At 35.1% G+C, this 11,498-nt stretch overlaps 2 protein-coding genes across 4 annotated transcripts; one reads left to right on the top strand and one right to left on the bottom strand.

Annotated features, from left to right (window-relative positions):
* Positions 1–291: 291 nt before the first annotated feature.
* On the top strand, positions 292–3,135 carry LOC145029845 (alpha/beta-Hydrolases superfamily protein). The gene is made up of 11 exons (XM_078978303.1): positions 292–674; positions 1,126–1,201; positions 1,295–1,389; positions 1,513–1,606; positions 1,721–1,797; positions 1,892–2,019; positions 2,159–2,230; positions 2,340–2,410; positions 2,532–2,607; positions 2,713–2,856; positions 2,946–3,135. Exons 1-11 carry the CDS (start codon positions 309–311, stop codon positions 2,983–2,985), a joined length of 1,239 nt encoding a protein of 412 aa, XP_078834429.1. The 5' UTR covers positions 292–308; the 3' UTR covers positions 2,986–3,135.
* Positions 3,136–3,419: 284 nt separating this feature from the next.
* On the bottom strand, positions 3,420–6,278 carry MMH-1 (MUTM homolog-1). Of its 3 annotated transcripts, XM_078978296.1 has the most exons (11): positions 5,956–6,278; positions 5,619–5,670; positions 5,346–5,403; positions 5,166–5,234; positions 4,936–5,061; positions 4,814–4,864; positions 4,658–4,735; positions 4,489–4,588; positions 4,326–4,418; positions 4,199–4,233; positions 3,420–4,108 (listed from the first exon to the last, which is right to left on the bottom strand). In XM_078978296.1, exons 1-11 carry the CDS (start codon positions 6,263–6,265, stop codon positions 3,626–3,628), a joined length of 1,455 nt encoding a protein of 484 aa, XP_078834422.1. In that variant the 5' UTR covers positions 6,266–6,278; the 3' UTR covers positions 3,420–3,625. The 3 variants fall into 3 exon arrangements, with proteins under 3 accessions (XP_078834422.1, XP_078834418.1, XP_078834414.1); XM_078978292.1 differs by lacking the exon at positions 4,326–4,418 and having other exon boundaries at positions 5,956–6,276; XM_078978288.1 differs by lacking the exon at positions 4,489–4,588 and having other exon boundaries at positions 4,326–4,428; positions 5,956–6,275.
* Between the last annotated feature and the right edge of the window lie 5,220 nt (positions 6,279–11,498).

Genomic DNA, 11,498 nt, shown 5'->3' with positions numbered 1-11,498 from the left:
GAAAATTGTATGTTTTTACTTGATTCATTTATGCAGTTAGTTGTAATTATCATTGAATTTTAAAGCATCGAATAATAATTAACATTTGTAAGAAATTCGTTTCGTTCAATAGTTTGATTTGAATAAATTAATCATCAACCAGTATATTGTTAGAATACTTTTATGCATGTATAATGTTTTTTTATGTCTGATTATTAAGTTTTATAAAACTTGATAGATAAATCAGAACTTTAATTTAACAAATTATATTGAAATTTTGTTTTAGAATGGATTTAAAGGTTTTAAAAGAAATTGAAATTCTAAGAAATATGTACGTAGGCGCGCGTGATCAGCTTAGCTTCACAGAAACAGAAGCTGCTAAAAGTATCAGCTGGTGGTATCGGGTGGTTATGGCTTTCTCTCTCCCCTCTCCTCCGCTCAAACTTCCGACCTCATACTCTTCATCCACGGTCAACAATCACACTCTCGCCGCCTCCGCCTCCGCAACAAGCATAAGAAACACTAGGAAAGGACTATTACTCAGACGAACATTTGTCGTAAAAGCTTCAGAAAAGGACGATGAAAACCCGTCGTTTAATCCTTTTGGTTTCGTCACTGATAATCCATCAAGCCGAAGCGCCATTCAACTTCCTGAGAATCCAGCCGAGGCCGGCAACGTCGGTCAGATGCTCTACGTAAGTATTTCCAATCACTTCAGTTTATTTCCACATATGTTCTTTCAATTATTCGGAAATCAGACTTCAATTCTTACTATTTTAGGGTTGATTGAATTACTTTTTTGTTGTTGTTGAGTAATTGTTCTTTACATTTCGAGTTTAGGTCAATTTTACTAATTGGATTGAGTTATCAAATAATGACCCTGTCATCAACGTTGCATATAAAATGGAATAGGATATCGTTTTTATTAAGGATTTACAGAAATCCTTGTAAGAATTGTATACAACTGTACTGAAACGGCAACATCCCAGATGCTTTGTAACAAATGTTAGTGGCTAATTCAATCAACAAAGAAACTGACTTAATATTCTGTCTTTAAATTAGCATTGAGTTGCTTCCATTCACAATTGAACTTTTTCTACAACGATGCTGCTAAATGTGTTAAACATCTGTGATTTAATTGTATAGAGAATAGAAGATAAGGGAAGGGAATATGGTTCTTACATCAAATCTGGAGGCTTTAGATGGTTTGTTAGAGAAACAGGTACAAAAACTTCAACAAACACACACACAGACTCAAAAACTAACAATTTTTTTGCTCTTAATATTCATGGAATTTCAATTTTGGACCTTGCAGGATCATCTGATGCCAGGCTTGGTCCACGTGGAACTGTTGTTTTCCTCCATGGTGCTCCAACACAGTCTTACAGCTATCGAGTTGTGATGTCTCAGGTTTTTTATCATCATTTTTCTACATAAATCATGTTTTGAACATAATTCCTGAATCAATGAGTAATATGAATTGCATAAACCTGTTTTTTAGTTATTTTTAATCTTCTTCATACTTATGCTTAGTTGGCAGAGGCTGGGTTCCACTGTTTCGCGCCTGATTGGATAGGATTTGGTTTCAGTGACAAGCCACAGCCTGGATATGGCTTTGACTACACTGGTTTGTAATATGAATGGTGGAAAATGAATATATAAACTTATATTTACTCATTTTTTTGTCAAACTATATAAAGTTAAGTTCCTTAAAACAATCTAACCAAGTTACTGTTGACAGAAAAAGAGTACCATGAACAACTGGATAAATTGTTCAATGTCTTGGAGATCAAATCTCCTTTCTCACTAGTGGTTCAGGTTTGACCTAATTCCCATTTTTATTTGTAGAAACTTGTATAATAATTAGACTACTTATGTGTGTAATTCTAAGGTTTGTTGACTTTTATTGTAGGGATTTCTTGTAGGTTCTTATGGATTAACTTGGGCTTTAAAAAATCCAAGCAGAATATCCAAACTTGTAATAATGAATACTCCTTTGACAGCTTCATCTCCTGTCCCAGGACTATTTCAGCAGCTCAGGTTCAAATCCTTCAACAAATATTTGATTTTTTGTTACCATAAATATAACAAGCATGAGATTCACATTTTTAACGTCATTTATTCCCTGTAAATAATATAAAATAAATTAATTTGTTAATGATCTCTCCTTTATTAACAGAATTCCACTGCTTGGTGAATTCACTTGCCAAAATGCTATAATGGCTGAGCGATTTATTGAAGCAGGTAGCGCGTACGTATCGAATTGTGCATTAATTGACTGCGAATGTGATTTACATCTCCCATAATACTTAATTTCCTAAATGTTGTGTTCTTATGAATGCTGATGTTATGACCAACAGCTATGTCCTGAAGGTGGAAAAGGCTGATGTTTATCGACTACCATATCTGAAAAGCAGTGGACCTGGATTTGGTTTGTAAAATTTCTCTTCTCTATGTTCTTTCATTAATCCAATGACTAAAAGTATATCATTGTTTCTGCATTGAGTCAAAATGAAAATGCGAGTCTGATTATGTGTATGTGAAATATATAGCTTTGCTTGAAGCTACTAAAAGAGCAAACTTTAAAGGGACTTCAGGCCAGATAGCTGATGGGTTCGCATCGGGAAGGTATGCATTTAATTTACAAGAGTATGGTTATTTTTAATTTGAAGATGGATATTAGAATCATGGATTTTGAAATTAATAAAATTTGGATACGTGGTGTGGTGTCAGGTGGGATACACCAATATTAGTTGCATGGGGGATATCGGACAAGTATCTTCCTCAGTCGATTGCAGAGGAGTTTCAAAAAGGAAACCCATCAGCAGTGACTGTGAAGTTAATAGAAGGGGCTGGTCATATGCCTCAAGAAGACTGGTACCTTGTTCTGTTTCATCATAAACTCATAATAATAAATTAATAATGATTCTAATTTACATCCGACAATTTTTTTAACTTGGTTTCAGGCCTGAGAAAGTTATTGATGCTCTGAGATACTTCCTTTGATTATGATACCGTTGTAAGTTTACCATCATTCACACCCCATAGTTACTCAATATATGTAATTATAAACCTTCTTTCACTGCCATGGAAACACTCGTCTGTGTTGTATATACATTTATCATATAATGTAATGTCTGATTGCAAAGCAGACAAGTGTCTCGAAACTTATATGACAATACAACTAGTCAGAATGCAATGAAACTAGAAACACCTCGAATGATTAATCAAGTTACTAATTAATATACGATATAAGATTCCTAAAAATACTCAAACATCAATCCTTTCATTATATGAAGATTTTTAAAGAGCTTTTGAAACAAGGAATTTTTTTTCTGAAACATACCAAAATACCTTTTTTTTTTTTTTTTTTCTTGCCATCAAAACATGAAAAAATATAAACAGCCCCAGTGCATTTTAAGTTTTTTGAACTATTTGGGTTTTGCTAAACTCGGTTCATAACTTCAAATTTCATTCAAGTTTAAACAACGTTGAAAGAGATGCATTTCTACCTACATATCCAAAACAGAGATTAGTACAGCAACAACCTCTTTCAACAAACAGCCAGAGATACACAAAAGAAGGTTACAAGTGGTTAGTTGGCTGCAAAAAACAATGGTTACAAAAACACAGGTTCTTCAAAAGACTATTTTACCCTCTTCTTGGCCTGCCTACCTGTCGGCACTTTCTTAGCTACTCCCTTTTTCCCCTTCACTTGAACCTTTTTCTCTTCTTCTTCTTCCTCAAACTCATCACCACTATCATCATCTCCACTCTCTGGTGACTTTTTCTTTGCAGGAGGCTTCTTATTTCCAGCCTTTCCCCCCTTTTGCTTCTTTTCCTTAGCACGTTTATCATCATCTGTTTCCTCCACTTCATCTTTCTCCTCCTCCTCCTCATCACCATCATCATCATTATCACTACTGTTGGACTTGCGTTTCACAGGAGTCTTCTTCTTACCTCCACTTTCACTTCTTTTCTTCCCACCTTTCCCTTTCACATTCTTCACATTTTCTTCATCCTCACTTTCATCTCTGCTCTTTTTACTAGACTTCTTCTTTCCTTGCACCATTTCTTTACCTGCTTGCTCTCCACTTAGCTTTTGCAACTCAGGTACATACGCACTAGTCTAACACACACAAAAAAAAACCAAACATATCCTCCTAAAATACTCAACCATAACAACATTAAATAAAACACCAAAACTATAAAAACATACCCTGCCTCCAGCACTAATAAACTCAATCTTCTTTCCTGCCATAAATTATGTAAAACATATAAGCTTTCAGTATAGCAACAGGAAATAAATAAATAAATAAAAACAGTAAAACAGCCAATGGCCAAACCATCAACAAAAGCCTTCTCAGGCTTCTTTTCTCGGTTATGGAAAATCCAGTTACTAGGAAACTGACTACTATCAGCCCCAACTTCAACAGCTACTTCAATCACCTGTATACGTATAACAAGTTTTTGTCAAGAATTGTTACATTAATAAAAAAACCATCATACCATTTAGATTCCCTGGTTTTTTGCCCCATCTAGAATGAAACAACCAATCAACAGGAAAACGACTGCTATCGGCATTGACTTTGACCGAATGCCGAATAACCTACACAAGTATTATTCTCCAAGATCGGTTCACACATTTGATATAAATTGAAAACTTGTGTTTACGCACCTCTTTGAGGGATTTGTGCAATGCTCCACACTGTTCTTTTGAAATGGTGGCAGCACTCTGTAGTGGATGGATTCTCGCCTGAAAAATAAACCGATTATCATGAAAACAGTATATATTTTGCTCAATATACAGATTGTAAAGAGCAAATAATGAAACCTGGTATAGCACTTCATCTGCAATCCAATTACCAACACCCGAGATAAAGCTCTGCCATTATGCATACATAGTGAATACATGAATACAAGAAATACATGATTTAATTGATGACAAATATCAACCTGATCAAGTATGAGAGCCTTGATGCCAATCTTCTTCTTGCTTAGTGATTTAAAGAGCTCCTCTTCTGTCATGGGCTCCAATAGTGCATCGGGACCAAGTTCAGATATTGGGGGTGCAGAAGCAGGCTGTTATGTAAAATATCATCACAACCATGTTTAATAATATCTCCCATAATTCATAAAAGTAAAAAAGAAGCATAGAATGTGTTGTGTGACTAGTATCGCCATACATTTTGAAGTAAGCGGACTTTTGCAAATCTCCTCTTGTCAGTGAAAGATAGCTCCAAACCATCATCTAGCTGGTTTTATAAATTAAAACAAGAGTAGAAGAGGAGCAAAGATCAACATCATGAATTAAATATGCATGTAATGTAACATGTTCATATAAAGAGGTAGTACTGGATCTTTACTTCTATAAATAACTTGGAATATTTTGAAGGCCATTCATCATCATCATTGACTGCAGACCTGTAGACAATAAACCAAATTAGGTATCAACAATGGCGTCAAGCATTATACTTGGAACAAAATCTCAGTCATCTAGCAAAAAGTTATTTTGCTGATTTGTATTTAGTAGAGATTATAATTGTTCCAAAACATCATATCATTTACATGTTTTTGATCAGAGAATCGTTTAAGTCTTTAAGAACTGCTGGTTTCTAAAAAAAAAGAATTCTGCTTACCTTTTATACTTTGTAACAGCAACACCTTTTATATATATGGCACCAGCCATTCCTGAAACACAATCACCGATGAATATGAATTGCAGAACAACAAAAATGTAAGCATTAAACACTCTAATGGTGTTTATCATGTCTGATAAGATATACATTGTGTATTAGTGTATAAGAGCATTTAATATTTTTTGTATCGACAGCCGTCAATTCACACCGGCGGATCTTCGTTATCAACAGAGAAACCAATGCTCTTAAGATAGTATGAGTTAAATGTTAAGAAATGAAACAAAGAATTAGTTATCATTTCTAGGGTTCGTAAAGTAGGTAGATGAAATATACTTACCAAACTGGAAGGAAGGAAAAGGAGGAGAATCGAGCTGGATCCACATATTCTTCCCTTTACGGTGTGCGTCGACGATTGTTTTTCCGGTGAGAGAGGCTTCAAAGTCAGAAGGTGTAATGCCGTCGATGACTTTGGCATCATCGGCAACAACCGACCGTTTAATCTTCTTTCCGAGACAGTTTTCTTCAATGGCTCTTCGAGCAGCTTCCACCTCTGGAAGCTCCGGCATCGTTAGTGGAGTTTCGCGCTCTTTTTGCCGCAGGGGTTTGCGAGAAGCAGGAGACGTAATCAGAAGATACCACGACGACATCACTCATCAGTCGTCAGTATCGATTTACAAGTGTGGAGTGAATCGGCCCATACCGCCGTAGCAGGCCCTTACCTACCACAGACTAGCCCAATAACAACAATTAGCTCCGCTCCTAAAAGCAATTTTTTAAAGATAAATATATTAGCAAAAAACCCCAATAACAACAATTAGCTCCGCTCCTAAAAGCAATTTTTTAAAGATAAATATATTAGCAAAAAACCCCAATAACAACAATTAGCTCCGCTCCTAAAAGCAATTTTTTAAAGATAAATATATTAGCAAAAAAGAAGACAACTTTAGGAAGACGCTCGAGCAAAACGTAAGTTTGAATTACGGGGTGTGTTTGGATAGGGAAAAACATATTGTTTATTGTTTATTGTTTAACTAGGTTTAAACCCGTGGAAATCCACGGGTGATAAATTGAAATATAATTATAGTTTTTAATTTGTAACAAAAAAAAATATGAAAGTTTAGAAAAAATGAAGAATAGTGATATTAGCATTAATATGAATAAGTCAAATACAATAAAGTTGTAAAAATTAATTAATTAATATGATAGATGAAGTACAATACAAGAAAAGTAAATAAAAGATGGTAGAAAAGTAAATAAAAGATGGTAGAAAAGCATTGTTTATAAATTCCCAAAAACTTCCTTATAAACGACATTGGAAGTTTTATTTGTGAGACTACCATCCTTATCTAAAATTAACAATTTTAATCCGTCCCTACTTTGGACTCTAGATAAAGCAACATACAATTGGTCATGTGAAAACACGGGATGTTTGAGAAACAAACCAACCTTGGATAATGACGTATTCCCTTAACAGTACTAACAATAATGACTGTCTTTTCCTGGATATTAAAATAATGCTCATTGTTAATAAATGTTATTTTGCGAAAGTGTATTTTAGTTTAGTTATAACAATATACTCTAAATATGAAAAAACATTTAAAATTTAAAAACATAAGTGCATTAAACTAACAATTTTAAAAATAATGTAAAGTACCTCCAAAGGTTCAAACAAGTCTTCAATGTTAGAAGGTGATTAATGCGAAGGGATGCGAAGTAAAACAATCGAGTGTTTGCATCTGTGAATCAATTTGAAGTCAATTGGGTTAATATTCGCATATGGGTTCAACATATGAATTTTTGATTTCGCAAGTTTAGAGTTCAAGATGTAACAGCCCGAAATTTCAGGTATTGTTTTTAAAACTATTTTGGGACATCTTAGGTAGGGACTCGGCGAGTTGGTGCCTGACTCGCCGAGTAGGACCTCAGACTGGGTCGCAGATTCGCGACTGGACTCGACGAGTCCATTAGGGACTCGGCGAGTCGACGCTGTTCAGCAGAAACCCTAACCGTTTCGTTTGGAACGTATATAATGCCTCTTAGGCCGTCATGGTACGTTTTTTTGGCCGATTATGAAGAACATAGCATCTGTGGACGACTAGTGGAGAAGGGAAGGTTATTGGTGATCTTGAGGAGGTTGTTGGGCAAGAAGAAGCAAGACTTTGGTCAAAGGAAGATCAAGAGGATTGAGTTCTGGAGGTTGGGGACACAGAGATCACGTTTTCAGGTAACACTTGGTCCATTTCTGTTGTTTTGATGGTGAGCACGAATCTAGGGTTTATGAAACCCATTTAGTGATTAGATAGATCATAATGTTGTTACCAAGCATTTAAATCCCAGTAGTAGTATGCTTAGAGGCCCAGGAAGTCCCACGTTTATATATATTGCGGAACCATGCGGATTGCAGGAGGCAGTTGATCGACTGCATGGCATGGACTCGCCGAGTTGTTCTTCAGACTCGGCGAGTAGCTTGAAGGTTCACTGGGACTCGCCGAGTTGTTCTTCAGACTCGGCGAGTAGCTTAAAGATTCACTGGGACTCGCCGAGTCGTTCTTTAGACTCGGCGAGTGGAGTCGGGGTGGCCCCGCGATTCTTCCACGAGGATCTCGTCGAGTCAGGAGGGGATACTCGACAGGTAGAGAGGGGAACAACTGGGAAGTTGGGAGGACATCTAGACTCGTCGAGTCGCCCTTGCACTCGACGAGTCCGGTCAAGTTGACCGTTGACCTGCATGTATTTTCGTAGAGTCAGTTGTCTTGTTTGATAGATCATTAATAAGAGTATGTGGTATTATAGGGAGCCTGCAGATTGGCGGATCGAGTGCGAGTAGTTTCAAGAGTCTATAGCTTACATACTACGAGGTGAGTCTTCTCACTATACTGTACCCGGAAGGGTTTGACTGTGTGACCGGAAGGTCGGATATGCTATGTCTTTTATATGTGCTATAATTGAAAGGAATAGTTACTATGCATGCTATGTATGTTTCTATGGGCCGGAAGGCAATGTATTATGTGACAGGAAGGTCAGTGATGATTTATGATATATGTGATATATGTGTTAGAGTAAATGTATTATGTGTTATATATGTTTATGGGCCGGAAGGCAAATCATGTTATGGGCCGGAAGGCAATTATCTTATGGGCCGGAAGGCAATTTATCTTATGGGCCGGAAGGCAATTATCTTATGGGCCGGAAGGCAATCATTTTATGGGCCGGAAGGCGGGCCGGAAGGCATTGTACTGTGGACCGGAAGGTCCAGGCCTGGAAAGGCGTATATGTGTAAGTGGTATACTGGGGAACTCACTAAGCATTTATGCTTACAAGTTGTTATGTATATGTTTCAGGTACTAGCGAGGACCGTGGGAAGGCGCCGGCGTGACGCGTACACACTGCCATTGTTGGAGATCTTGGGGATTCTTTTAATTGTATTTTGAAATGGAACTTGGAATAAATACTCTTGTTTGAATAAAATAGTTTTATTTTAAATGAAAATTTTATTTGAAAATTTGAGCCATTACACAAGAACTAAACTGTGTTCGCATCTGGAATGAAAATTTTGTGGTTCGCATTTGATTAATTAGGTTAAAATGCGAAGGTGATTAATGCGAAGGGATGCGAAGGGTGTAAGAATGAAGATGCGAAGTATTTCACAGTAGAATGCGAATTGGGGAAGAAAACAGAAATTTTCAAATATTATCCCTGGAGTTTCGCATTTTTGGAAATAAATACTCAACTTCGCAAATGGGGGTCATAAAATGATGAAATTGCAGAATTTTTAAAGAGATACACACACATAGACAACCACACATATATTTAGAAAATTAAACTAAAAGATGATAAATTACAGATTATAGCATTGTCCTTGATTGAGTCAATTTCCTTTATAGGAGTAATATGTTCCATTGTACCTTGCAAGTTAAAAAAAAATTACATTAAATTAGACAATTATAATCAGCACACAGAAAAAAACAATCAAACAGTCAAGAAGAAAGTACATTGGTAGGCTGTTATGATTAAATTAGACAATTATAATATGCGTTTTTCCAGGTGAGTATTCATATAAAATATTTATTTCCTTAATTAAAACAACAAAAGATATATTTTTATTTATTTTTCCAATTTGCATAACTTTTTTTATTGATTTAATAAAGTTGCATACCAAATTGTTAGGCTGTTACGATTTCACCACCTAAAATATGTATATTTGTATTATAATATATTATCTTGTTAGTATTTCATGAATGCAATCAATAACACTTGTGTGCTTTGAATGCGAAGTTGGATTTAGCTTTGCTATAAGTTTCAATCGATTTTGAAATTGAGTATTGTTCGCATTTGTATGAGTGTAGTCGATGAATCGATAAAGCAAGAACATATGAGTTTTGATTCGCAATTGGATTGATGATTGAGGGATGATTCGTGAAGAAAAACGCGAAGTCAAGGACTGTGAAATTGTTGTTTGCAAGAATTTAAAAACTCGATTGTGGAGTTGTTGATGCTCATTTTGCGAAAGTAAAACAATCGAGTGTTTGCATCTGTGAATCAATTTGAAGTCAATTGGGTTAATATTCGCATATGGGTTCAACATATGAATTTTTGATTTCGCAAGTTTAGAGTTCAAGAACTAAACTGTGTTCGCATCTGGAATGAAAATTTTGTGGTTTGCATTTGATTAATTAGGTTAAAATGCGAAGGTGATTAATGCGAAGGGATGCGAAGGGTGTAAGAATGAAGATGCGAAGTATTTCACAGTAGAATGCGAATTGGGGAAGAAAACATAAATTTTCAAATATTGTCCCTAGAGTTTCGCATTTTTGGAAATAAATACTCAACTTCGCAAATGGGGGTCATAAAATGATGAAATTGCAGAAAATTGAAATTGGAACTACAAAGATAATAGCAATCCATTCAAAGAGTACATGTCATCAATGTCTGTGATGATTAACACAGACATACGTAACAGAAGCTTATTTTTACACAAATAAGATGCTAAATTTGACAGAAAACAAACGTTAAATGCTATAAACAGCCATAAAACAGAAAGTGCAAAGTGTGATTCAAAATTTATATAGGTATTTTATAGAAATTTGACAGAAAAAGAAATGCTAACTGTTTTGTTATAATTACTTGTTTGAAAGAAGCATGTTATAACAGGTAAATAAGTGAAAACTAAAATAACGAAAATTGATCTTGATGTTGATACCAAGGGTAAATACGGAATTTTACAAATGTATAACAACAAATTGAGTATACAAACATAACCAAAAAATGCAGAAAATCGAAATTGAATACAGAACAACAAAGATAAATTTGGCCTTTACGATTAAAAAGCCGTATAATATGATCAAATATAAATAAAGGGTAAAAAGGGTATTTTAGCAATATAAAAGTAAGTATCAACAGCAGCAAAGGACATTGAGAAACAGGGCTTACATAAAATAAAAATTAAATTAAAAAAATTGCAGGCCGTGGTAGGGGTATATTAGTCCAATTTGCTCTTCTTCATAGTTAAAGAATGCAGAAAATCGAAATTGGAACTACAAAGATAATAGCAATCCATTCAAACAGTACATGTGATCAATGTCTGTGATGATTAACACAGACATACGTAAGAGAAGCTTATTTTTACACATACACATACACATTGATGATCAATTGAGTGGATCGAATAAAGAATTTAAGATAGAAAATAATTAATAAACAACTTCTGAATCAAAGATAAATAGAAACATTGATTAACAAATTCAATGAGAAGCAAAATTGAAGTCGCAGAAGAAGAAAAAAAATTTCAATTATACGATTAACACAAACATTGAGAAGCAATCATATATAATCATGAGAAACTCACCGAAAGATTGAAGTTGCTGATTGAATATTCGAAAT

The sequence above is a fragment of the Lactuca saligna genome, chromosome 1, assembly GCF_052625555.1.
Source record: "Lactuca saligna cultivar CGN05327 chromosome 1, ASM5262555v1, whole genome shotgun sequence".
Lineage (NCBI taxonomy): Eukaryota > Viridiplantae > Streptophyta > Magnoliopsida > Asterales > Asteraceae > Lactuca > Lactuca saligna.
Note: the sequence above shows the minus strand (reverse complement) of the source record. Positions and strands in the feature narration are given on the sequence as shown.